This window comes from Gymnogyps californianus, chromosome 1, assembly GCF_018139145.2.
Source record: "Gymnogyps californianus isolate 813 chromosome 1, ASM1813914v2, whole genome shotgun sequence".
NCBI lineage: Eukaryota > Metazoa > Chordata > Aves > Accipitriformes > Cathartidae > Gymnogyps > Gymnogyps californianus.
In genome coordinates, this window is record NC_059471.1 from 19,982,917 (window position 1) to 20,008,811 (window position 25,895).

At 38.0% G+C, this 25,895-nt stretch overlaps 1 protein-coding gene across 1 annotated transcript in view; it reads right to left on the minus strand.

The window, feature by feature from the left end:
• Positions 1-25,895, minus strand: part of MICU2 (mitochondrial calcium uptake 2) — a 149,346-nt gene that overhangs the window by 5,821 nt on the left and 117,630 nt on the right. Inside the window, exons 6-10 of the mRNA XM_050914970.1 lie at positions 23,721-23,803; positions 18,143-18,205; positions 10,122-10,219; positions 940-1,111; positions 546-654 (exon numbers count right to left, since the gene is read on the minus strand). Of these exons, the coding sequence (XP_050770927.1) occupies positions 546-654; positions 940-1,111; positions 10,122-10,219; positions 18,143-18,205; positions 23,721-23,803 (525 nt within the window). The remainder of the gene's footprint in view (positions 1-545; positions 655-939; positions 1,112-10,121; positions 10,220-18,142; positions 18,206-23,720; positions 23,804-25,895) is intronic.

Below are 25,895 nucleotides of genomic sequence, written 5' to 3' on the forward strand. Positions count from 1 at the left end.
GAAAGATGGAGAGGGACTTTTTACCAAGGACTGTAGTGACAGGACAAGGCGAAATGGTTTAAAATTGAAAGAGTAGATTTAGACTGGACATAAGGAAGAAACTTTTTACAAGGAGGGTGGGGGAACACTGGAACAGGTTGCCCAGAGAGGTTGTAGATGCCCCATCCCTGGAAGGATTCAAGGTCAGGCTGGATGGGGCTTTGAGCAACCTGGTCTAGTGGAAGATGTCCCTGCCCATGGCAGGTGGGTTGGACTAGATGATCTTTAAACGTCCCTTCTAACCCAAACCATTCTATGATTGTATGGTTTAGTCTGCTGTGAGTGGTCCAGCATATGATAACACATTAGAACTTACAAATCAAAACATTTTGGGAACTTTATATTATTATTTTTTCATGAAATAGAATTAATTCAGAATAAAGAGCAGTATACTATTTTTGAACTTCACAGTGCTACTTTGGGATAACTTATTTACATTAATTCCGTAAACAAAATGCATTTTTTCTTTTTTAAAAAAACACATACGAAAGGTGTGCAGCACTTACCCCGTTTAACAGGACGATTGGCTACAGTAAACATTTGCATGGCAATAGAAAAGTCTTCCAGGTTATTTGTAAACTTGCAAAAAGTCTTGAATTCTTCCAAACTGATATTCTAGAGTATCACAGAATTCAGATGATATATAATGAATAATACATTCAAACCCCAGTAAATCTATTTCATTAAATCTGGTGGGACCTAGTGTTTATGTGTGATTGCCTACTCATCATCAATATTTGTATTTCTCAGTTGGCAAATTATCATTGTTCTTATTTGCATAAAATTCAAGGGCTGCAATAATTAACTTGGAAACTAGTTACATTATTACATACTCATATTCAAATGAAAACCTGTACATACAAACAAGGAAGCAAAACAAAGCATGCTTTATGTACCAACCTCTCCTGCCTCAATTCTGTCTTTCACGTTCTGCCAGTAAATTTCATTGTTTTCCTCATCAGTGAAGTACAGTAACCATTCTGCAAAGTCTTCCTTTCTCATGACGTTCAAACCCTTTGAAAACTTTATGAATTCCATTTCTTGGACTTCTGTTTGCAGATTTTCCATGAATCTAAGTGTAAACACATATTATCCAACAGTTGATACTTGCATCACTGTAGCTCTACTACTAAATGCAGTAGACACTAACTCTTAATCACAGCTACTATCGACATCATTGTTTAAAATATCACTGGCTTAATTTTACCTGTGCGTGCAGATTTGTTTCCACAGCTGCATTTCAATAATGACACCAGTAGGGTGCTCTCTAAGTCTGCAGAGATGGCTGCTGCTAAGATAATTCACAGATACACTTGGCATCTGGTTTTTACTAAGGTTTAAAAATGTGCAGATAGCGAGATAAAATAATTGGTAAGGCAGTATTATAATGAATGAATGAAAAAGGACATGGTAACTAAAGGCCTGACACATGATTTATGAAATTTCATATTAATAAGACAGGAATGACAAGGTTGGAAAGTGCCTAGAAAGATGAGGCCCTAATAATCACAAAGGTGAAAGAAAAGAGGAAACTTGAAATCATCACTGCGGGAAAAGATGACTAAAAGCCTCGAAGATTATAACTGCAAAGAGAGGTTTGGCAAACTGGTTCTCTGCTTACTAGAGGATGGATTAGAGAGGATTACCATTGACATGTACAAAGTTTGGAAGAGCACAGAAAATGATGTTGCAGGTGTTTGGGAAGGTAAAAAGAGAGCTGTCTGAAAAAGGAAGGGGTGAACATCAATGTTTTTAGGAGACACCCATTCCTTTAGGAAATAAAAAAAAAGTAGCACGAGAAGCAAGTAACAACCTGCAGGTACAGAACTAGAACTGTAAGGAGAGTTGTAGCTTTGAGTTTCCCCAGTTTAGTCTACGTGGCCATTATAATTTCTTCTGGCTAATATTAATTTTGAGAAAGTAAAAGACAATACTGTGCAATCCATTTGGTAATTTCCACTTCAGAAATGGGGCAATCCAGAAACAAGTGATAATTCTAAAATATAAATAAAGGTTAAAATACACAGTGATGCTTGTCAGAATCACTTTAGTACTTCGAAAGAACCCTGCTTTATTGAGTTGCAAAAATTATTGACAGGAAAGAAAGAAATACTCCTATATTGGGACAAAGCAATTAGTTGGAGAAGAGGACAGCTAAGGGTCTATGTAGCAAGTATCACTAGAGGCTCATTTGCTCATCAGTGTTTGCACGGCCTCACTGGGTTTGAATTCTTTCCCCTGAAATGATGGCATTTTAGTCTGCACAGCTATCTTTAGTTCTTTAATGAGATCACTTGGACAATTAGTAGCTCGAAGCTCTGTGAAGTCTATAAGGGGTTAGCTGAAGACTGCTGTTGCAGCATAAGCTCTCTCTTGTATTTTTTCCTCTAATAATTAGAGCTGCACATGCAAATAAAGGGCCAACAAATACTTCACCGCTCAGGACACACAGGTAAATGAAAGCCTGACAGTGGAGGTGATTTCAAGTTTCAGGCTAACAGTTTTATTAGGGTAATACTGAAGAGGGGTACAATATGGTCTCACATTTTATATGGGCATTTTTCTGGTCCAGTAAAGGGGGTTACAAGGCTTCCACAGTATAGTCAAACACTGAGGTACATTCCTCCACAGTCCACCTTAAGACCTGGCTCACCTTCAAGTCCCCCGACTCTCCCTCTCACAAGGGGATGAAACACCAAAGGACCTGTTTGTGCCACCAGTGTGAAGGGGAGGCCCCTTGTCTTACAGACTAGCACGGGCTTACTTGCACAGCTTGCAAACCACTCTTCAGTTTTCAGATGCAGCTCCTGTCCTTGTAACTCGTGAGGTGACTGCTGCCTCTGGCCAGCTCAGCAGTCAGCATGTGCTGGGGAGACCGGCCAGGGTGGGCTGGCAGAACCAGTCCTGCCGCACTGCCTGCAAGAGTCTCCCTGGATCCTGGGAAGGGAGGTGGAGCTGCAGGGGGAGAGGATGGCATGGACCAGGCATGTAGACCAGGCATGGAGTCAGTTCAGCAGAGACTGACTAGGGCCACTTGGCTGCATTTTGGGAGTGGCCATCAAAGGCAAGGAGTAGATGGTATCTGGGATGTGTGGCTTGTGCTTGGCTGGAAGTCACAGCAGAGACCATGTGGAACAGTAACTGCATCTTTGACTGTCGTTTCCAACCCATGTAACGTCTGGTCTGTGGGAGGAGAAGCTGCTGAAAATGAGGTCACTTACAGAAATATGCCTAAAACATGGATGTTGGGAAACGAGACATCATGTGTTTTATTTTCTTGGCTTTTAATCTATGAAAGGTGGACACATTTTGTAACAGACTTAAGGTCTGTTATTGAAAGTATGAGTTATTTATCTTGGGGAGCTAACTCTCAGTCATTTGCTTTACTGGTCAGTAGCCACAGGTGATGACAAACTACATATTCTTCCATCTTTTCTAAATATTGCATTTCCTTAAGCAGCAGACCCTCAGTGACCTGCCCTCTAGCCATACCCAATAAAGGCAGGACAGCTGAAAGACCAAGCATTTCTGCATGCTGAGGAAGGAGCGGGTGGCTCATCTAGCCTCACACATCAGCCAGCTGAAAGGTGCAGCAAAGCCAAAGAGGAAAGTAAAGAGTTTGGCTGTGGCATTTTTGATGTGCTTTTGCTTCTGCATCCTCTTCTAGTCGGACAGCAAATGAAGCGTTCTATTTCCCCAGCCCCACTGTGGGTTTTCCTCTGCCTTTTCTCAGGCCTGGGTTCTTGCCCTCTCTAGTTGCTTTGGGGCAATGACATTGCACCCTTCCTGTGGCACTACGCAGATTAGGGAGGGGAGCGGGAATTACTTATTTAGCTAGAAAAAAATTAACAGATAATTCATTTCAACTTGTAGGCTTGCTCCTGACAAGCCAGAGTGGGAAGATTTCCTGCTGTACCAAATGCTACTTGGAGCAGCAGCTGAAATGTGCAATTTAAAATTTATATGTGATAGAATCCCATATTACAAAAATTAAAATACTATGAATCATCGCATCAGCATTCTAGGTCACTCTTATTCCCAGATGTGAGAGTTAAAAATCCTAATGAGTTTTTTTTTAAGTGCCAGTTATTAAAAGTTATTAAAAATAACTTTCTGGTTAGGAAGTAAAACTTGATACTTAAATGCCAAGACACCACTAGGGATACTTGCTTTTGTATCTTCTGGATCATGGTGCGATGAGTTTCAGCTGGAAATTCCTTAAAAATTTCTCCAGATATTAGGAAAAACAAGCATAGGAATGAAATTCCTGCTCTCCCAAAGTCAGTGGGACTTTGGCCAGGGACTTCGAAGGGAGCCAGAATTCAACTATGGGAACAAGATTCTGATTGTAGATGTGCTCTACAATTCAAAAATAATTACACTGGGAATATGCTATAGTAGCTTGAAAATAAAAGCAAGCCCTGAGTTTTCAAATAACAAAAAGGAAAGGTAAATCATAAATTTATAAGCCAGGGAAAAGGCTGGGAACAGACAGTACTTTCTTTAAGATAGCTTGTTTTTTCCATGCTCTCTAAAACACCCACATTGAAGGCCAATGGCCAAATTTGTTATCATGTTACAAGAGCATCCAGAAACCTTATCAGGATTTATCCCTCATTTTGTAATGTGCTCTACTATAGAAAGCGGGAGTCTCAAGACTTTTGGCAACTCAGCTTTAATAGAAGTGAAAATGTAATAAAAGTGGGGAGACCTCAGGAATGCAGCTATTCCCCCTCCAACCTGAGATGTTGCAATGAAGTGCTAGCGTTGTATTCCTTACGGCACGCAAAGTAGTAGAATGAAACACAAAAGGAAAGGTTAGGGAAAGTTTTCCTTCCTATACCTCTTGATCTGAACTGAAAGTCTGTGCAGAGCTTTAACACTCTAATACAGAACTGGCCAGTTCTTGTCGCACTGATTTATAGGAAGGAAACTTAACAATAAAGATGGTGGTGGATATACCACCCTGGCATTTGTACACTGCTTCGGCTCCTCTTTGGACACTGAAGTCCTTTTGAAGACTTGATAACCCTCTCTGCACCAAAAGACTGTTGCAAACCAGCTGCAAGGTTGCCTTTTTGCAATCTGACTTTCAAAACACTATAGAAAATCTAATAAGGGCTTGACCATTAACCTTTAGAGAACATTTAGATCTACACTTGTAAATTCAGTTTTGTAAGCAGTAAGACAGTTAATCAATCTCACCATTTTCAGAATTACAGGCAAACCCCTCTTTGATTTACTGTCCTCAATGTTTCCTAACTAAAGAAAACAAAACTACTCACTTTCATTTATAAGCATTCTGTAGAAACTAATCAAGCTACTCCTTTGCTAAGTATATATGAAAGGAAGAAACAGAGATTCTTCTCAACATCATTACTAAATATTTGGGAAATATTCAGATTCAGTTATGACAGGAATATACAATCATGAAGCCAGATTTTGCTCCCATCTCCACTTCCTCACTGTCTGATCCTGGTTGCACAAGATGTAATCTCTACGTGTATTAGGGCTCTATATACATATACACACACACAGATAGAAGTGTAGGTACAGAGACAAATAAGGAGGCAACCATATTCTGTTTCTGCAAAGCGCTTCCAAATCCCTAGATGAAAATCAGTGAAAATGTAAAAGCTATCATTACAGCAAAAGCACTACTGACTGATGATGCTACCTGAAAGAGATTCTGCATCCGGGCGCTAGCACAAACACAGAACAGCACCAGACAAATGTCAGCACTAGCAGTGTGGTTCACCCCAGATCATTCTGGTTTCTTAAATGAAAGGTTTCAAATGAAATGTACCATGGAATTCAAAATACTGCAGGAAAGAAACAGGACAGGTAGGGAAGAGGCATGTTTTGTGTATGGTTATACAATCTGTGACCTTTAAGCTAAAGCAGAAAATAAAAAAGAAACCATGATTAAAGAATATTTCTGGTGCAAAATTCTATTAACTGATGAGAAGTTTGGAAGCAACAAACCAGATAAGAAAATGCCATACATTGGATTTGAAATGTTAATTTTCCTTATATGATTAAAAGATGCCCATTGTTTAACCATACCAGGAAATACTTTTTTGTAAGCCATCCCAGGAAAAAAATACAACGATCAGAAAGTTTTTTGACTATTCTTTCCATACTCTGCCCTTTTTCTCCTTTTTTTTCCTTCAAGGAGATTGTGAGAGATTTAAGCTTGCTTGGGGACAGATTACAGAAAAAAATCATAGCAGTTGTAAACTGTTTAGGGAGTGAATTACTGTCTCCTCTTTTATTTGGGATTAGACATACTTAAACAAGATCAGTAAGGGACTTTTTTCAGGGAAAAAAACCAGTGGCTGTCAAGAAGAAATATTTGCTATACCTAGAAAACTAAGTAGTTTTCTACTCAGAATAAAAAATAGTACATACAATATAGCTGGAAATTAAAGCACAAGTGAAACATTTTTTGGAAGAAAAAGACCAAAAATCATTTATGTCTCAAAAAACAGGGGAAACCCATGCAAAAGAATAAAAAGCCTGGAAGCCCGGGGAACTTCTGGCTTCATGTTTGAAATGTGACATTCTCTAAGATGGCTCCTGGTATTAGAAGATTACATTGTTGCTGAGGTGTAAAACTGAGTGGTGGTCATCTGAAACAGAAACTTATTCAGGTGTTCCGAGAAGAAAGTCTCACCTGGTTACCACTTCTTGTACTAAATCTACCCTTCTTTGTTACATGATTTTAGGCTTGCTGCATATTGTTTTATCTTTTCTTAAACTGATACAGGAGAATAACGATTCCAGCTGCATTTGACTGACTAGGAGGCAACACCTTTACTAGTGACGCACATAAACATGCTCCAGAATAATTTAGATTTAAATTTCCTTACTTTTGCCATGGAAACAAGCTGTCACTTTTGAAGTTGTGAATTATTATTAATAATTATCATACTGTCCTTATGTTAAGGACAATACAACTGGCAAGAAATCATGTAGCAGTCTGGAGCTGAACATGTGTTCCTTGAGTCCTACCTTAAGATCTCTGAAACCACCTTGTTACTATGGGAAAGACATAGGATGGTGTGCTTCCTGGATTGCTTCCACCACTTCTAAGCAGTCCCTGGAGAAGCTGCAGAATGAAGCGGGAGTCCCACCACCACTGCTCAGCAAAGAATGAAAAGGAGCAGCTTTGGTTGCTGTTTTGACTATGTTCTGTATGACAGTGAGAAAAGAGCTTGACTGGTGTCACAAAATACCTATGAAAAGGTTACTTCTTTACTTCCATGCTCCCAGCAGCCCAAAAAAGGTTGAAAAGTGATCTGATAATCTGTTTCATGGTCTCATTCTTTACGTCCGGTAAAAACCACCCTGAGGGTTGTCCTTGTGTGTATCACCTACCTATGATTTCCCAAGAACCATGCACCAGCTGGAGACAGATGGAGCACAGCATGCTTAACCATTTTCCCTCCCTACACCAGTGTGCCTCCTGTGTTCAGGGCAGTAGGAAGGGAGGCACAAGAGCTGGCTTACATCAGCTCCACGTTGCCTGAAGAGATGTAGACAGTTTCGATTTTCTGTGCGCCATCTGAATGCAAAGAAAGGAGAACAGGGCAAATTAATTGCCCTGATATATTGACTGTGGCTGTCTGACATTTTTTAAATGTTTGGACTGTGGGCTAAAAGGGTCGGACATCACTGGTGTACATGCAGATACAGATGGTTGCACACTTACAAAAGGATTTTTTAATGTCAGCCAAACTGAAAAGGAGGAAGCATGAGGAAAATGTATGTAAGTAATGAGGTGAGAACACTAGTCTCAGCTTTCTGAATTCCCATATAAGTACAGTGAAATTTCACAAAGAAAGCATTCCTGCCTTTTTTTTTTTTAGTTTCAAGGACTCTACAGCACAGCAATATCTGTGTATTTAACTAATGTGACAAGTTTTAGTGTGTCCTAATCAAACCTAATCACCCCTACTTTCTACTAGGTACTACACTGATCAATGGAAAAGCTTTCTAGGCAAGAACTTGGAAAATGATAAAAGCATTTACCATCATTATTTTCTGCTTTTGACAATGATCTATGTCTGTACAGCTCATCAGTCATCTCTTGTAAAAACAGCGTGGCACTTTGATCAAACAGCCAACAATAGCTTCCCGCGTAAGGTAAAATGTTATGAGAGGCCATCAGATAGAAATCACATTTTCTCTGAACAATAGGAACCCAGAAATGATGTGCTTGATTTACTTGCAAATAAAATCATGTGAAAGGTGATATCTTCACAGAGGTTAAAAAGACAGTGATCCTTTTATTCACCTTTCTGCGTGTTAAACAAACTTCACTGTCATGTTGCAACTGAGATGGAGTGTCTACACAGTGATAAAGAGGCACATTCCAGGTCTACGAAACATAACTGCCACTGTTGAAAAATTGCCTGCATTAAACCTTACACTTATCCCACAAATTTTAAGAGCAAGATGTGGGAGTTTGATTTTGATTACAGGCCTCTATCTGTGTGGTAGGCAAAGGTCTTTAACCTACGCGTTCTGAATGTACTAGGTACATAGTTTCATCAATGTCATGCCTCATTGGGTCAATGTAGAATTTTATCTAAAACCTGAGGCTTTTCAGTTTACACTGTATATGCAAACACAACCTTTTACTGGTGCTCTCTGCCTTTTGTTTCATTGAGAGGATCTATGGTATTTATAGAAAAGGGAGCTGGAGGCATCTTAAACTTATTTTACTTACTTAGATTCCTATTGAGTCGAGGTCTTCAAAAGAAAAAGGTTGTTTATTTGAAGACCAGTGTGTGCCAGAGCCAGTGGAGCCGAACGCTTTTTAGTTAGACAAATTGCCACTCTTCCTTTTCTACTCTGACTTTCCCCAAACCTCTATTGATTGCAACAACATTCATTTTTAAGAGGGCTGACACAGATTCTCTGCTTCTGAACATAAACATAAACCACATTATCCTAATTTATTTTTGCAGTCTCTAAATGACTGATTATTTTTGTAGAAAAGGTAATACTGATGTAGATAATCTTCTCTTGATGTGCTACAAGACGTGTGTCAAGATTCGCACAGGTATTTAGGCACTTAACTTCCATTTATCTCAAAGAAAGACTGTGCATTTGGATTCTGGGCCCAAGTTCACACAGCAAGATGTGTCTGGAGTTCATATTAACAGGAAAAATTGATCTCTGAAGTAACAGAGTTTTAACCAGTTAAGTTGTGATGCTGTGTAGGTGGTGGTGATCATTACTGATTGAAATAAACATTGGAAGAAGGAATCTCATCCAATTAAAACACTAACAGCTGATACCTGGTTGGGTTTTCAAGTCAAAAGCAACCACAGCAGAACTTCACACTCTGATGTAGACAAGGATTACACCATCTTTCTGACATATATATGATGTATAACCTGAACGATTCCCTACACCAGTCTTAGAACTTTTTATTAACTGCTGCAGTGCTACGTTTCCAGGAGTAATGGCCACTTGGTATTTCACTGCAGTTTCAGTCTGATGCGATGTTTACATCTGGCTCAATTCTCAGTTCTGACATAAGTGCCACAAAGTATCTGCATAGTCCCATTGCAAATGTAGTTCAAAGGGTAAAGGAAAAGGCACAGGTAAAGTTTCAACAGAAGCTGGAATCTGAAGCAAGCAGAGAAGTTGCCCGTAGCCTACCATGACAGTTGTAATGGGGAGGGGGGTGTCTCAGCTCAGAAAAGCTTTTTTAATTGATTAGCAGTCACTTTTTTGGTGACTTGATCAAGAAAAATACTCATGAATCATGTTGTCTTAACGTATGCCATCACACAGCTGCCAAGAATGGTAGTCTCAACCCTCACGGTCTCCAGGCCCATTGCTGCTTTGGAGTTATCATGGTGCTCAACTCCTCCTGCAGACAGCAGACTCCAGGAGCTAAACTAGAAATTTAATCATGCAAAATCATGAATAATCTCCTGCTTCATTACCTGCTTAACTTTCTGATTCAGCTCAGTGTGAGGACAGATTAAGGCCAGTGTTGGTGCAAAGCAGAAGGGGTAGGAACAGGATTGGTTGCTGTTAGGTTTGCCTAGCTGAAAAAATACCTGAAAAACTCAGAATAGCGAAGTTTTTCCTTTCCTTCTTTTCCAAAGAAATGTACCAGCAACATGGTAGTAATGCCACAGCTTTCCAGTTCTGCTCCCTATAAAACAAAAAAACTGTATGATTAATTATTATGCATTGTATTATTATTAATATATATTCACCACAAATCTAGAAATATTTATTTGAACTAGAATTTCACAAGAGATACTTGCAGTTTAATTACTGTTCCCAAAGCTATCACACAGGATCTCAGAGCTGAATAATTCTTCCACATCAACTGGTAACAGTGTATTATATGTTCTGCTTCTAAATATTCTGTATGAAAGATGAGTTCAATTTACAACCACCTTCAGTGTATTTTATTATTAGAACTGAGAAGGTTGCTAGTAAAATCTTTAAAAACCTTTATGCTTAGGTGAATAGAGGCTTTAAATAAAGTTAACATCTTTGTAAAAAAGTTTTTAGTCAGATATTTCTAATTTATTACAGCCATTTAAAAACATTCATGATAGTCTAAGAAACAAAATTAGAAAAATACGAACATTCACAGTGCTCTAATATAATACAGTCTTACAAGGCTTCTTGCAAATTTTCAGTGTTAGTGACTTCTCTACATATTTTTTAAATCTGATGAAGAGATTTCTGCAGAAAAAGGATGCACATTATTTCAACTCAACAGCATCTTTAACAAGCCTAAAACCACACATAATGCTGGATTTCTGTTTTATTCTTCTTTCAGCACTAGCATACTGGCATTTCTTTGAACACAACAAAACACTAAGCAACATGAAGAGAGTTTTTTTTTTTTCTTTTTTTTTTTTTTTGTAAGTCCGGAGGGATTTCAGCAAACTATTCTTATGACATCTAAATAGCCTCTGTGTCTTTTATCTGGTTGAAGAGGCAAGATGAAAGACAAGAGTCTATTCATAAGATTTAATACTAATGGTTATTTAGCTTTCAGCATCATCAGTAACAAGTCCCATTAGTCCACTGTGTGTTTCATGCTTACTGCATATGTGACACAGTTATCTTATGGTTAAAGAGGTAACATTCCTCATTTCTACTGCAAGCTACAATTCACTAAATGCCAGTGATATGAGTTATGTATGAGTGAACCTAGAAAAAAAACTTTTCCAGCCGTATGCAAACTGTACTTATGGAACTTTTATCATTTAACTGGAGGCAAAGAATATTTAAATACCCACAAGATCCATCCTTCTAAAGTTTAAACACTTCAGATTACTGTGAAGACTGATGCATAAACATTGGTATATGTGTTTTTGAAAGTCAAAAGTCAAACATTCATGTACGCTTATTTGAAATTCAAACCCAAACTATTTATGTCAGAATGCAAAGTTTTCTAAGAAGAAACAGAGAAGAATCCACATATTTCTCACTGCAGCAAGATTCTAATCTGTGTTTTTTGCTTACATGTTTTTGTATTTTTTGCTTACATGTTTAAAGGAGACTTGAAAAATGCAAGAAATAAATTTGCTGACATAATTTTAAAAACCGAACTCAGGATTATGCAATTTAATGCTTCCAATTTAATTACTCCATATTAAAATCAGTGTTGTATTGAAAACAAACTGAAAAATGAGGTTTAAAACAATCTTTTAAAAACTAAGTCTGTGACAGAAAAAGTTTTTTTTCTTCTATTCATGTTTCTCTAGTTATAAGCTAGAAGACGACATACAAACAATACCTATCTCATCTTATCTAAGATGACAAAGCCTATCCCTGGATTTATAACAAATATGCACCTACTTGTTGGCTACCCTCTTTATCAGTTGAAATTCCAAAGTGGAATTGGCAGAAGTCCAAACACTATGTTAGTGAGAGTTAAATGTATTTTAAAACTACAAAACAGTGCATTTCTTTAAAACAGAGTATGCAACAGGAGACCACAGAGACTACAGCTTAAGGGTAAAATTTCAAAAAATTGCTTTTCCTAGAGTTAATGCTATTAAATTAAAGTACATGTTAGTACATAATTCCTTTTTGTCCACAGAATCATTAGGAGCTTTTGCTGCTGAACTGTATAAATTAGTACCGACATGACAAATCTTTGTTAGAAGATAATGAGAGCTCTATTAATATTTCCAACACCTCACCCTCCTGAGCTTAGGTAAGAGAATAACTTACATTTGGAATGTCTCTCTTGGCAACGAGAATGAAATGGTAACCTAATCCTGGAGCTGAAAAAAGGACCAGACTGGCAGCTTTGAGTCACCGAGCTACTATCGAAATTGAGTGAAAGTTTGTATTCGGGTGTATCTGGTAGCTTCAGCCCTGGGAGGGTGCACCATAGCACCCTTTTGGGCTGTGCACTTTACAGAAAGCTGAGGACAGAGTGGAGAACGGATGGTGATGTTCTGAGTCTCATCTTGATACAAGCGCGGGATGGGGCAGGGACATGTATCTCAACTGGGGAACTCAGACATGTTCCGGGGTCCATTGACTGAGACAAAGAATCCCAAAGACCAAGCTCTGATGCCACACAAGTCTGTATGAACTAATGAACGTGTGTGTACATATTACAAACATAGGCTTATTTTCCTAGAGTAATGTTAACACCTTATAACTTTTCAAAAGCACCATGAACTGCTGAATTATTCAATTATTCCTTTTTAAGCAAGATCAGATAACACAACATTTATTTCCTTATTACATTACACAGACTGTTAACATAGAAGCCTGATGCGGCAAACCCTGAGTCATGGGCACAGACCTACTTAATCCTGTAGCTCCCCACTGAGCTTTTGACATTTAGGACCTGATACTGCAGCAAGTAGCAACAAGTGCCACTGAGAAGAAACTTATCACACAGTGAGACAGGATTTTCAGAATAATGTACCTAACTGATTTTCAAAACTCATCTGTAATGTTAATAGACTTACTGTCTCTAGATTCTTACCACCTTTCCTTGCAGAATTTGCCTGAGGCATGACTGGAAAGCATTCATCATGATTAAAATCTGTAATACGTTCCTTGTTCTCTTACTTGCTTCCTGGGAGCTGGTATTTGCTGTGCAATGTCTTGTTTCAATAGAAATTGTAAAAATAATACATATTTTGGATTGAAAATTTTTTTGGTTAAGATAGAAGGAGCGTGAATAGATGAAGAATAGGGGCAGAAAAGAGAGGAGGGTCAAGGAGAACAGTATCTTAGTTTCTGTCTGCTAGTGATGTCCCAAATCTTTCCAAAGGTAAGACTAAGTCTTTGCAAATTTTTCTGAGTCCACTTCTCTGAAATGCTCTTTGTTTTTCAGCTGCTAGGTCAGTCAATTCATCATGCCAGGCTTCTATCCCTGAAGGCAATCTAGACTTCAATCTAAGCAGCTTAGCCTCAAACACTGCTCGAGCATCAAGCTGTCATTTTGAGAGTCTCCAAGATGTTGGGATCCTACAACTATCCTACAACTCAGTTCTGGGAAGAAGGTTTAAAAGGCGTATCCATTATGAAATTAATCCTACTAGGTACAGCCAGTCAAAAGAACTGTAAACAGGCAAGCTAGTGGGACCGGGAGAGCCAGATCTCCAAAAGCAGTCTTTTTTGGCAAAGCCCAGATAGCCTCAAGTGGGTCCCAGAATGAAACAACATATCATTTTATGATGAGCCAGCTTTAATCATGATGTAAATTCATACTAAAGTTTTTAATGTTTTGCAAGGCACTTTCTTACTAGGTAGAATTCAAGAATACGTCAAGTCTGATACAGAAGGGCTAAAATGTGCACAATTTTTTTCTACAGAGGGTATAACAGACTATATCTGAGACGAAGTCCGATGGAGCACTTTCTAAATAATAAAGAGCTTATATCCAGCATTCAACAACATCCATAATTCCCATTACCGGGGGATTAGTTGTTTTTTAATGACAACTAATGCCATGGAATCGCTATGCTGTACCGTCAGTGCCTTTAGCAAGGAAGAAAATGTAACTTCATGGACATCCTCAGCTTTCAGTGCGTCACTCTCAGTTCTGCATCAAGTCATGAGAAGGTACAGAGTAAAAACGGTTTCCAGCCAAATGGGCTAAAGCTAATTTGGGAGTAGACGCTGTAGGAGATACCTTATGCCAAAAATAGGAACAGGTTGAAACTAGTCTTGTCGCCAGCAGGTTGACTGCATCAAGCAGTCGGGCAATGTCACTGTTGCACTGCGAAGCCTGAGGCTGCCTGACTGGTGCACTGCTGGCAGCTGGGGAAAGCAGCTTCTACACACAGTTGGGGACAGCCCCTCACAAGAATTCAGGCCCTGCCTCCCTGTCATGACATACTTTAAAAATATTAATTTCCACCAAAAGTAGAGGATCCGTAACGAGGTCCCCCCTCAGAAGGTATGATGTTCTTTGAAGCACACTCTTTTGATTAACATGGACTTGGCCTTAAAGGCAGAGCCCACCCATCCTCAGCATGCGTAAACCTCCTTGCTCTTGGCGCTAAAACCGACTCAGATGGACTGTGATCAATTCCCCCACCCGCTGTTCAAACGCGTCCCCAGGTAGTCCACGTTCAGGCTGCCATCCCAAGTTTCAGTTATCGCAAAATGTCAACGGAGCACGCTTACGTGCACCATTTCCAGTTTATTCCAATTAATTTTACAAGCAAACGCACTAGGTAGCCTTCAGAGATTATGACCAGATTCTTACTGTTTTGAATCAAAGACTAGAGCTGTTAGTGCAAGGCCGAATCATGTGTCTTCTTTGGCCTGTCAAGAGCCCACACTGCAATCTGGCTTCTCCATATAATTTGAAGTGCTTCAGACTACGTTAAGTAGCAGAGACTGAAGCGGCAGCCTTGCCTCACACATCTGTGCAATGGAAAGCAATGCTTCTGTGACCACAAAGGGCTTCCAGATGAATTTCTTGTGGGAGAAACTTTTGCTATCCAAGCCAAATTCAATGTACTTGCAGAATAGGTACCTAGAGAGATGTCAGAAAGCATGTTTCTTTGTCTCTCTTGAGGTTATAATGTCATCAGATCACATAGAAAAATAAAATAATTTCCTTGTCCGTGAGGTAAACAATGACCTAGCAGTTTTTTAATAGCCTAATATCTTGATGCCACACAGCTTGGTTCTTTATGATGTTTACCCACCTGGAGAGCTTCCTTTAAAGCACATAGGAACATTGCAGTGCTCCTTGGTTTAAAGTATCTAAAAGCTTTTCAACAGAATTCAGTGTTAATCTGCTGATACAAAACATACACATTTATGTTGGAGAAGATAGGTCAAGAAAAAATGTGCATTCCATCTGAACTGAGAGGTGACAAGATTAATGACACACTCTTTTGGGGAGGGATATTAATTTTCATCTTGGACCAGAATCTTGTGAAATTCGATGTGCTGCACCCCTGTTACAGAGTATTACTGCACTAGAAGAGCACAGCTCTCAACTACCATCTTCCTCCCTTCAGTTTAGGCAGTCTTTAGTTATTCTGGGCCCAGGGCTTTGCAGACTTTGAAGCTATAGGTAGAAAACTTTAAACTAATTAGAAATTCTAGGGAGCAGATGGGCAGTTTATGATGGCCTGCACAGTCTCTATGGCTGAGGAGATGCATCGCAATGCTGCAATGTCTGAAGGTCCAAGTGTAAAACCTTGTGCTGACCAGCTAAGTGGTGATAAATGTGTGAATGACTAATGTCATTCACTTCTCTTAGGACCAAAGAAAAACCCAACAGAAAGAGAAGCAGACAGGTTAAAACAACTAATACACAATTAATAAGAAAATATCCATGTGTGGGTCTAAAAGTATACTGCTTATAGTCAGACTGAATTTTAGTTCAAAAGTTTTCTGTTTAATACAGTATCTCAATGAGTATTAAGTGGTAGTTCCATACAGTAAATGAATGACTGGGACCTCTGTCTACACACTGTACAGGGAACATACCTGAATATACCCGTTGGTTAAATAAAGTTGCAGACTACCATTTAAACTTTATTTTGATAAGTCAGTGACATTTTCCATCTGGTATCAGAGACTGGGATTGCTTTAAAAAAACAGCAAACTCATATGCAAATTTTGAAAGTGTTGTGGAAATAAAGAACTATCCCAAACACCAAACTTCTGTTGCAGTATCTCAGCTTTCAAAGAACATAGTTAATTTAAACCCCATATTTTTATGCTTTATCTGCTTTGCTTGAAAGTAATACTATGAATGCCATAATTATTAAAAATAAGGGGTAAAAACATATGCACTGACTACATTGTATAGTCAGATTCACTGCTTTTAAAGATAATCAACTTCTTTTGTGAGAGACTGAGGAAAGAAAATAAAAATTAGAAGAAAAGTGATAATTTGGACTTTGCCAAGTAGAAATACAGAGACGAGAAGAATTTCAAGATAGCTGTACTCCCCAAAGCTATTTAATTCTTCTTTTGAACGTACTATAATTCCATTTATAAACTGCTAAGAAACTGTATTAAATAATATTTTCTGGTTACAATAACTTCAGATTTTTCTCAATGGAGAATTCTGAAGACAAAATTTGAAGCAAGACAAAAAACAGAATAGAGACATTCAGGCTCAGGTATTTAATTAGCTCCCAATAAGCTTATGTGTTTATAACTAAATCTGTCCAACTGTATCAAAGTTTCTCTGGAAATTTTATACTCTAGCTGTGCATTCATGCAGAATAAAGATCCTTTTTCTTTCACTGTCATGGCAGTTAAGTCTCAATTGAAATAGGTTTTGAGGAGCAGACAACCCTATTAATCCTAGCTATTTTAATCTGGTGACTGATGAAAAGATTCAAGAAAGGAGATGGTTGTTAGTCAGTCAAACAATTTTTAACTGAACTCTGGATGCATATTGGGGGAGCAAAACCTTCATGCATCAGAAGACAGTTTTTGTTTATGCCTAGTAAATATTAAAGGTGTTAGCAATAGTGCCACTTCCATTTTTTCCCGAGGCAGGTGAAAAAGTAAAGAACACGAACTGGACAAACTCTTTGTAGAAACTGCTGATGCATGATAGGTTTATAAAGCAGAGCCCTGTATAAATTTCTTATTGAATGCTTCCAACATGAGCAGTCACTGCCTCATGCCCAATGTTTCAGTTTACAACTGAAAGCAAGTTTGTGGTGAGAAAAATATCCTTCAGCTACACCATCCAATTTAAGCATGCAACAAAAGTAGTGCTGCTGATGCAAGCAGCACCTTACAGTAATAGATGGAGATAATCCATCTGTACTCTCCCCCTCCTTTGCCCTGGTTCATCAGCTTCTTCTGAGGTATTTTCAGTATGCTCAGGACTTCCCCCTCTCTGTTTTCAGTCTCATTCAATCTCATCCAGGCTACAGAACATCTTGTCTCTGTGCTGACTACAGACTGAAGAAGAGATGGCAGCTGGCAAAGACTCTACCTGGGAAGAAGGCAGGTTGCAGTGGCAGGATTCACGGGAAAACAGCCAGAAGAGAGCAGGAATTTACCTGCCCCTTTCACTGACGAGATGTATTTGCCATTTGCTAATGGTCTGCAATCCAGTGAAACTTCTAAACCAGTTGGAAGATCATACTCTAAGACTGTTTCTTCTGGTCTGCATCTATGCCATTTCTTTCTGGACATGGACCTAACTAAAGTAATCCTTGCCTTTGTCACCTCAACGACAGCAATTACATTTCAAACCAACTCAGAATAAGCTGATATTACTGCAACAGCAGCACTTAGGTAAGTTTAAGGTATCAGTTTCTGTTTGGAAAGCCATCTTTTCTCATATGGCAACACAGAGTTTTTTCTGAGTTTTTCATAAATAGAAGAAAGTTACTTTGAAACAGAGGCTTACAGAAACTAACGGAGTGACTACACAGTAATGAGCCTACATTTCATCAGGAGATTCAGAAGTGACAAACATTTTTCTTCCCCAATTAGAAAGCAGTTGCCAAATCATGCACTTTCATTTAATTAAAGCACTAATACTGATGCTTATATACTTATCTAAAAACTCTGGAAAAAATAACAAAGTTCACGGGAAATATGACAATGCTTTTGTAAAGAAAAATGTATCTCTATTTCATACCCGAAATACTGTTTCGTCTCCAGCTGTTTTCAAATCATCTTCTTTCCCAATGATTCTCTGTAGCTGTATTTGTTAAAACATGAAAAAAACACAGGAAATTACAAATTTGGTCTTACAAGAGTCTCCTTTTTCAGAAGCTTGCATTGATTTCACCTTTTCTTAATTACAAAGTCATTACGTTTCTGCAAGGTTCTCTAGTCATGACACAATATTTGCATATTAAAGGATATCTTGCTATTCAGACACACTTTTTCCCAGGAATGTCTTATCTACTGTGGTTAATATAGCCAAGCAGAGCATATGAATCTATCTCTTGCAACCAAGCGGTTACTCTATTTTTAGAGGAGATTTTCTTGTACTAGAAGCTTAGCATTCACTCAATAAGATTTTGAAACTCAGGGGTATAACATCAAGGGTCATTCGCGAAACAAAAATTATCCTGTGATTTTCATGCTGTCCTCCTAGACAGCTTTACGTAGTTCTGCTACACACATGATCTTCTAGACATGAAAAACATACTTGTTCAAATGAGGGACTATACAACTAACAATAAAGAATAGTTTAATTAAATAAGCAAAGGTATTTTCAGAACTGGCATTAAACAGAATGTGGTTTGAGTTTCCCCTCCACCCCACAAATAAATGAATCTTGAATGTTTAGCTAAGAAGATTTTTAGAAGTACTGAAATGACTCACATTTAAAAACATAACTTCCACTGTCCGAAGTAGAGCTTTAAGGTAATATAGAAAGTGCATTAATTTACAGCACCTCAAGTGTATCTCAGCTGCAAGGTTTCTTTGACTGTATTTTAGCTTAGGAGGTCAACACTGCCAAAAGAATGACTGATTTAACATAGCACAAGGTACACTTACCTTTCACAGACATTTCCATGAATCCTCAAAAGGACAGCAAAAATGAAAGAACAAGGGACTTATTACATTTCAGGTATAGATATGGACTTACACCGATCACTCTGGATTTGGAGACTTTAGGAAAGATGCTTTTAAAGCTCAGGATTTTCAAAGCTGCTGGTTTGCTTCTCAAACATTTCTGAGTGATTCCTCACCCTGCCCATTAAAACCGGGAAAAAAATCCATGACCAAATCTGCATAGCCATTATTTTGTGCGGTTTTCATATCTCTTCTTAGGGCTTTATTTTTGTCTTTTTTTTGCTATGTTGTTCAGAGAAGCAATATGGTCTTGTAAGTAGTGAGTAGGAAGAAACTCACTAACTGTTTGTGTTGCCAAAGGTCTTCCCTTGGCCTTCAAATTTTGACTAATTCACCTGTTCTGTTTTTTTTATAGCCTCAGTTTTTGAGTTCCTCAGGATAGTTACTATTATTATTTTTGAATGGCATGCCTTGATAGTATTTATCAAAACAAATAATGTAAAAAAAGACAATTAAACAGTACTAGTTCTTCGAAGTTTCTCCAAATTTTTTTTATTTTTGATCACTTACACAGTACAGTAACAGCATTATGATTTTCTTCGTAGCAAAATAGCAATATAGAGCTCTAGATAAAAACACAACTGCTCGTCCCTATTCTCACTGAAAAATTACATTTTTTCTTACCTGAAAAATCCATCTTTTGCTCACACACAAGAAATACAACTGCAAATACTTTCCAAACAAGAGAAAATATGATTTTTTTCTTTTGGATTTTATTTTTAAATGACTCTTAAAAAAATCTGCAGAGACTACTAAAGAACACAGACACACAGTATAATTTTTTTCACAAGTGTTCTGGAAGATTTAGTTCATCGTTTTCTTACACTGTATGTAATCCTTATAGTGCACAATGCAGCAACGACTGACAGAGGGAGAAGAATTCTGCCCTCAAGAAACGGACTCTGATACTCAACTGCTCCATGTAACATTTATCTGTATTTAGTATTTATATCTGTTCATCACTGGAAGATACTAATGGCTAATTCAAAGATAATGAGACCTATTATGCACAACTGATGGCTCTTTACTAAAGACATACTAAGAAGTACTCTTTTCTGAAGACAACAAGAGCTGGCAGAAAGGCTATGTCAGTCAAAAAAAAAAAAGGCGATTTTGCATCTTCCAGTTGTTTTGAGAGATTAGCACTTGTGGATGCTCCAGGACTGCAGAGATGTTCTGTACCAAACCACCACAACTGCTGACAGTGTCAGGTGCTGGTTCATTCAGCCCTAGACGAATCTCTACAAGTTTTTTTGTGGTATCTGCTGTCAAGGACAAGTGTGTAAAGACAGTCTATTTAGAAAGTCTAAATCACATAGCTCTTGCATGTGCCATCAGCATTACCCTACCTCCATTCCCAATAGTTTTGAACTGTGATTAATTTTACTTAGAAATCTCTCATCAGGACAGAGTTAGGGAAATTCCTCACTTACTGGGGATTTTGGGATCTTTGGTAGCCTTATTCTTGATGGGAGGTCTCAGATTAACGTGCATGGGTTATTATGTGCATGTCTGGAAATCCCTCGCACCAAGTCTCATGTGAATGTCCTGGAAGTGCAGAGTTCACAGAAGTATCTTACTGTCCTCACAAAGATGCAGATAATGTGGCTCTGAGAAACATTTCTTTGCACTCTGGTAGGGGCTGATTAAAGGATGGCAACTAACATCTGTGAACATGTCATTTCTACTACATCTTCTTCACCCTGGAGTTGCAGGGCAAAGCAACAAACCCTTGTAGATGCCCACCTCAAAATACAGATCGCTGTGATTCTGGGCCCTAGTACTGAAATGTCTCTTGTATTGTGGATGTTTACCACTGAAACATGGATAAAGCAGAAATTAAAAAGAGACTGGCTTGAATACAAAGAAATAGGGAGGAGAGAGAACAAGAGTCTGTCCCTGGGAAGGGACAGACTTTTAACTCCTGCTGGAAAGGAAAAAAATATGCACAGAAATGGAAAGGCTATGGAGGACAAGATAAACTCTCTCGTTGAAAACATGGAATTGCATTCAAGATCTCCTTTCCTGAACATTCATTTATGTTAGCAAAGAGCACTGAATCTACTGGGAAATCGTGCATCTCACACCCCTTCAGTGTCTGATCCATACAGGTCTGAACAGCCTATCTCCATCACATGCTGCAAGCACTAAGGACTTGGGTTGTAGAGTCTGCTTGTCACCCTTCTCCCTTGCCTGAATGATTCACGTGACACATCTTGTGCCTGTTTATTCAGTAACACGTGAGAGTTGAGATATGCACAATTCAAAGAATGATGGACATTTTGCAAACAAAAAGGCAAAGTTCTTACCTCAAAGAATTTACAGTCTAGATCAACAGATAACGTAGATGTACATAGAAGTCTAATCAGTAGATAACGGATGGGAAGTAGAGAGAAGAGGTGACAAAGCAAGAGAATGAAGTAGCACTGAAATTTCTTTTCCCATCACATCCTGCTTACAGTAACTGCCTCCTAATTACTGCTTCTTTGCTATGCTTTTCCACTGCCCTTTCCTTACATATGTTTCCCGGTATTATTGTCAAATATAGTGTGGAAATAACTATAGAATAGTTCAGACGTGTTTTCCTGAGATGCCAACTGGGACAAGACAAATGACAGATTAGCCACACAATTTACTAATTTATTAGATATACAGAAGCTTTCTACGATGCATACAGAACTAGAGTATACAGAGATTAATGCACACACATTTTTCCAGATTCTTCCATTCAAAAAATTTTATTTTTAAACCTAACCTATAAAAATTAAGTTTTGCTTTAGAATAGTCACTGCTTATAAATGTTAAGTAAACAGTCATGTGAGAAAACTCATCTTTTGACTAGCTTGCATCCTGTAGGACTTCTTGAACTTAATGATTGTTGCGACTTGACATAGCAATTTATATGGGGTTTTTTTACCACTCTATATTAATTTATCAATACAGCCCATAAAGGAAATGCAAAGTAACAATCTATCTAACTAGAACAATTTTCATTTAATTTGATTGCCTCTACAGAAATCAAATTATTTTTAATGATTTGTATAATGTTTTCACCTCTACTTTTGATGACTTTCTGTTGTTCATACTGGCTGATTCAATTAGAATTACCTGATACGGGTAATGGATATTAAATATACGACATACTGTATGTCTCCCCAAGAGAGTTGTGCTGTATTTCTGCAAGAATCTCCTTATTTGCTTAACTGACGCAGTACCTATTTAAAGGAAGTACTGCTAACATGGCATTTTGGTGCAGAGGCACTACAGGCTGAACACGTTCACTTGTGTTCACGGACTTACTTTCCCCTGTAACATACTGTTTTGTAAATGAACAATACAGCCATAACAGACATATTTTGGTGATCAGGGCATGGCTACTCTGATAACAATTCACTAGGACTGTACCAGGTTTAGTAGGTTAAAAATAAAAGCTTTAGTTAGAAATTGATTTCTTTTTAATCAGCAGAATAATTAACACTTTAACAGAGCAAATTCTTCAAAATCTTAAAAGATTTTGTGTAGCAACAAATGAGTGTAGGGTATCTGCAGGCTCAGTTAGGGGCTCCTGGGAACATTGTCTTGGGAAATGGTCTAATTTCAAGTATTATTTTCAAATAGTACTACTAAGTCTAAAATTATTTTTTCAATATTTAAAAATATATTTAAGTACAACTCATCATTTGTAATCTTGCTAAGAGACAATTCACTGAGAAAATGGCTATCAGTGCAAAACACATGCTAACAGCTATCGTATCAATTCAGAGTTTAGGACTATGAAAGTACACTTAAATAAATTTTTGGTAATTTCTCCATCAACAGGTGCATCTTTTGTAAGTTTTAGATTCTATGGTTCTCTAGAGTTGTTGCATTAATGATCATCTTTAACTTTATCCTAGTGACAGAAAATAATTTGCATTGTAGTAGCCATTTCAGCTTCTTATAAAATTGTCTCTCTAGTCACCTCCAATACGAATGAAGGATCTGAATTAAGCTGAGGGAGTCTATTAAAAATTATGTTTGTTAATTTTGCATGACTTCTGACAAGAAGTATTTAGTTAACAGTTTCCTGTTAAATACTTAAAAGTTGAGTAAGCTATATAATTAAGCCTATTCTTCTTTAAAACATCTGAGCAAGATTTTCTTCATTTTTTAAGCATCTGCCTTTCTCCCCCACGTTTTATACAAAATATAGGAAAAACTGCTGTTACTCTCCAAAGTGTGAATTGGTAAAAAACCTGTGCAACAGCAAACAAAATTAATAAAAACCAGGAGAGGATGGTGAATTTAAAAAATTATTCAGAATATTTAGAAAATAAAAGACTTTTCCAGATGATTATTTAAATTAGCTCACGGGATTAAGGGATGTACACCAACTCCTACCTTCCCAGTAACAGATTTTTAGATATAAGTCAAAAGTAACATTTATAAAAGTGGATTCATATATGACAACTACTTCTATAGCAATGCTTTGGTATGTGCTCCTTTCATATGAAGTATTTTAGTAAGTATGTGATCATAGATTGGACTGAAAAATAGGCTTGAAGATTTTAATGAATCTTCATTTAGCAAATATAACCCATGGAACTATTTAAATGCTTTAAAATTAATATGCATATAAATACACATACCTTAAAGAATTCTTTCTTTTCAACTTGTTCATTGCCATCTGTATCCAACATTTTAAAGGCAATCTGAAATCCAGTCTGGGGTTCTGCAACAAATTGCAAAAGAACTTTATTGTAAATACACACACACATTCACACAAGTACTTAAATATTTAATGCAAAAGGAATATTGCCTATGGTTCAGTTCTCCATTGTTATGCATGTACATCATATTTCCAGTAAACCATATGTACCTCCTCCAATATAAGCAAACTTTTTAAACACCTTTTTACTACCATTTCAAGGGATAATTAATGCAATGGCAAAGCAAGAAATGCCAGCAGTGCCTAAGTACAGCCACAAATGTCCATCTGATCCCAATGGCTGTGAAAATGTTGTATGTCTTACTGTCCTGGTCTTAGATATTCTCTATAGATATCTCCATAATCCCATGTCACTTCTGAAGTCTAGCTCTGCCTTGTTTATTAGAGCTCCTTTTCAGGTGAGAAGACTGGAAAGTGCCTTGAGAAACCAATAATTACTCCCAAACTGTGTGAAAGAGCTAGTGTACTCCTCAGGTACTTCTTGCATGCATTACTGTATGCCAGTATTTGCAGTCTTCCCTAGCAAACAGACCGATCTTGTAATCGCAGCCAGCTCTCTCGGCTCCTGCTCCCACTGTGTTAGCCCCAGGCCTTTTTTTCCTTCCCTTCTCCTTCCTCCCTAAACAATGTACTCAAATGTTACTGAGATGTAATAAACCACTCTTTCTGGCCTTTTTGGACAAAAGTATGTTTTGTACGACTCCCATCAAGTTGATTTTTTCAGGAATTTTATACAATTTTACCCTGCATTTCCTTCACCGAGTGGATGTTTCTTTTCAACACAAAAATGTAATGAGTTCTGAATCTTGCAGGCGCTATAAAAACACGGTATGTTTTGAGCTCCTTACCACAATTTCCTGATCTTACTTTGCTTACAGGAGGTGGCCTCGCTCATTAGCAAGCCCACACAGGAGCTGCATGCCGCTGAAATGTAGTTACAGTTCACTGCAGTAGCAAGCACTTATCCCACTCATTTCTGGAGCAGGTGAATTAATTCCACAACCCAGTCAAGTCAGGCATTAATATGAAAGCCATGGACTTATCATCTCTAGAATATATTCATGTTTCCAAGAACAATGTTGGACTCACGAGGGCAGTGAAGCAGTATCTCTAAAACACTCTAATGCCTTCAGAGTTTTTCTTTTGGAAATACATTCTTCCAGCTCCATTCTGTAAAGTTTTAAGTCTTGCCTTTTTTTAAGAGAATCTTTCTGCAAAGGGAACAAGTTAAAGAAACGTCCTGTTCTTTTTAAGTGATAACAAGATAGTTAAACAAAGTACTACTTTTACATTTTAGAAATAACTACATCTTCAGCAGTCAACTAATTCTCTGTGGAGGAACCTTGTGATGCAGGGATATTTTATAAATGCCGCTGCAATCTGCGCAGCAGAGCCCTTCCCCAGCAACTGGGTTGCAATAACGAAAACTGGCTTCCTTTCCATGGAAACGCCACACGCTAAATTTGTGTTACTAGTACAAAAGCAAGAAAAGCCTATCCTATAACATATTTAGAGAATAAAAGTAATTGATGTATTTAATAGTAATTCATACCATCTGTGTTGCAATTTTCAGATAAGAGAGCTGTTACTGAAAATATAGGACCTAAAGCTGCTTACACTGTTCAGAGATGACATACTTATCTGATATGATGTAACCCCAAAGGTATGTGTTCGTAAAATAAGCATAGTTCAAAGACTACCTCAGATATATTTGTATTTAATTAGAATCAGGCAAAAGTCCAAAATCTGAACAGAAGAGCTTCATCTTGGCTGTGAGTGCAGGTTAGACTTAGGTGCTTCCCCTCCAACTATTCCTACATTGACCAAGCTGTCAACCTGTGTGACTGGCTTATTGAAACAAAGCTTTGAGTAAAGGTGACAACTCCAGTTGCTTGGCTCCTTCACCACGCAGCGCTTTACCAGAAGCTCCATTAACCAATTGCTGGAAATGAAATTCAATACAGCACTGGAAGAAAAAAGATAGTGATGATACAAGGCACACAGAAAAGAGAAAAGGGGATCACAGGGGGCAAAATAAAACCTTTGTCTGCCACAAAATTACATTTTCAAGTTCAGCGTTGTTACAGACAGCGCT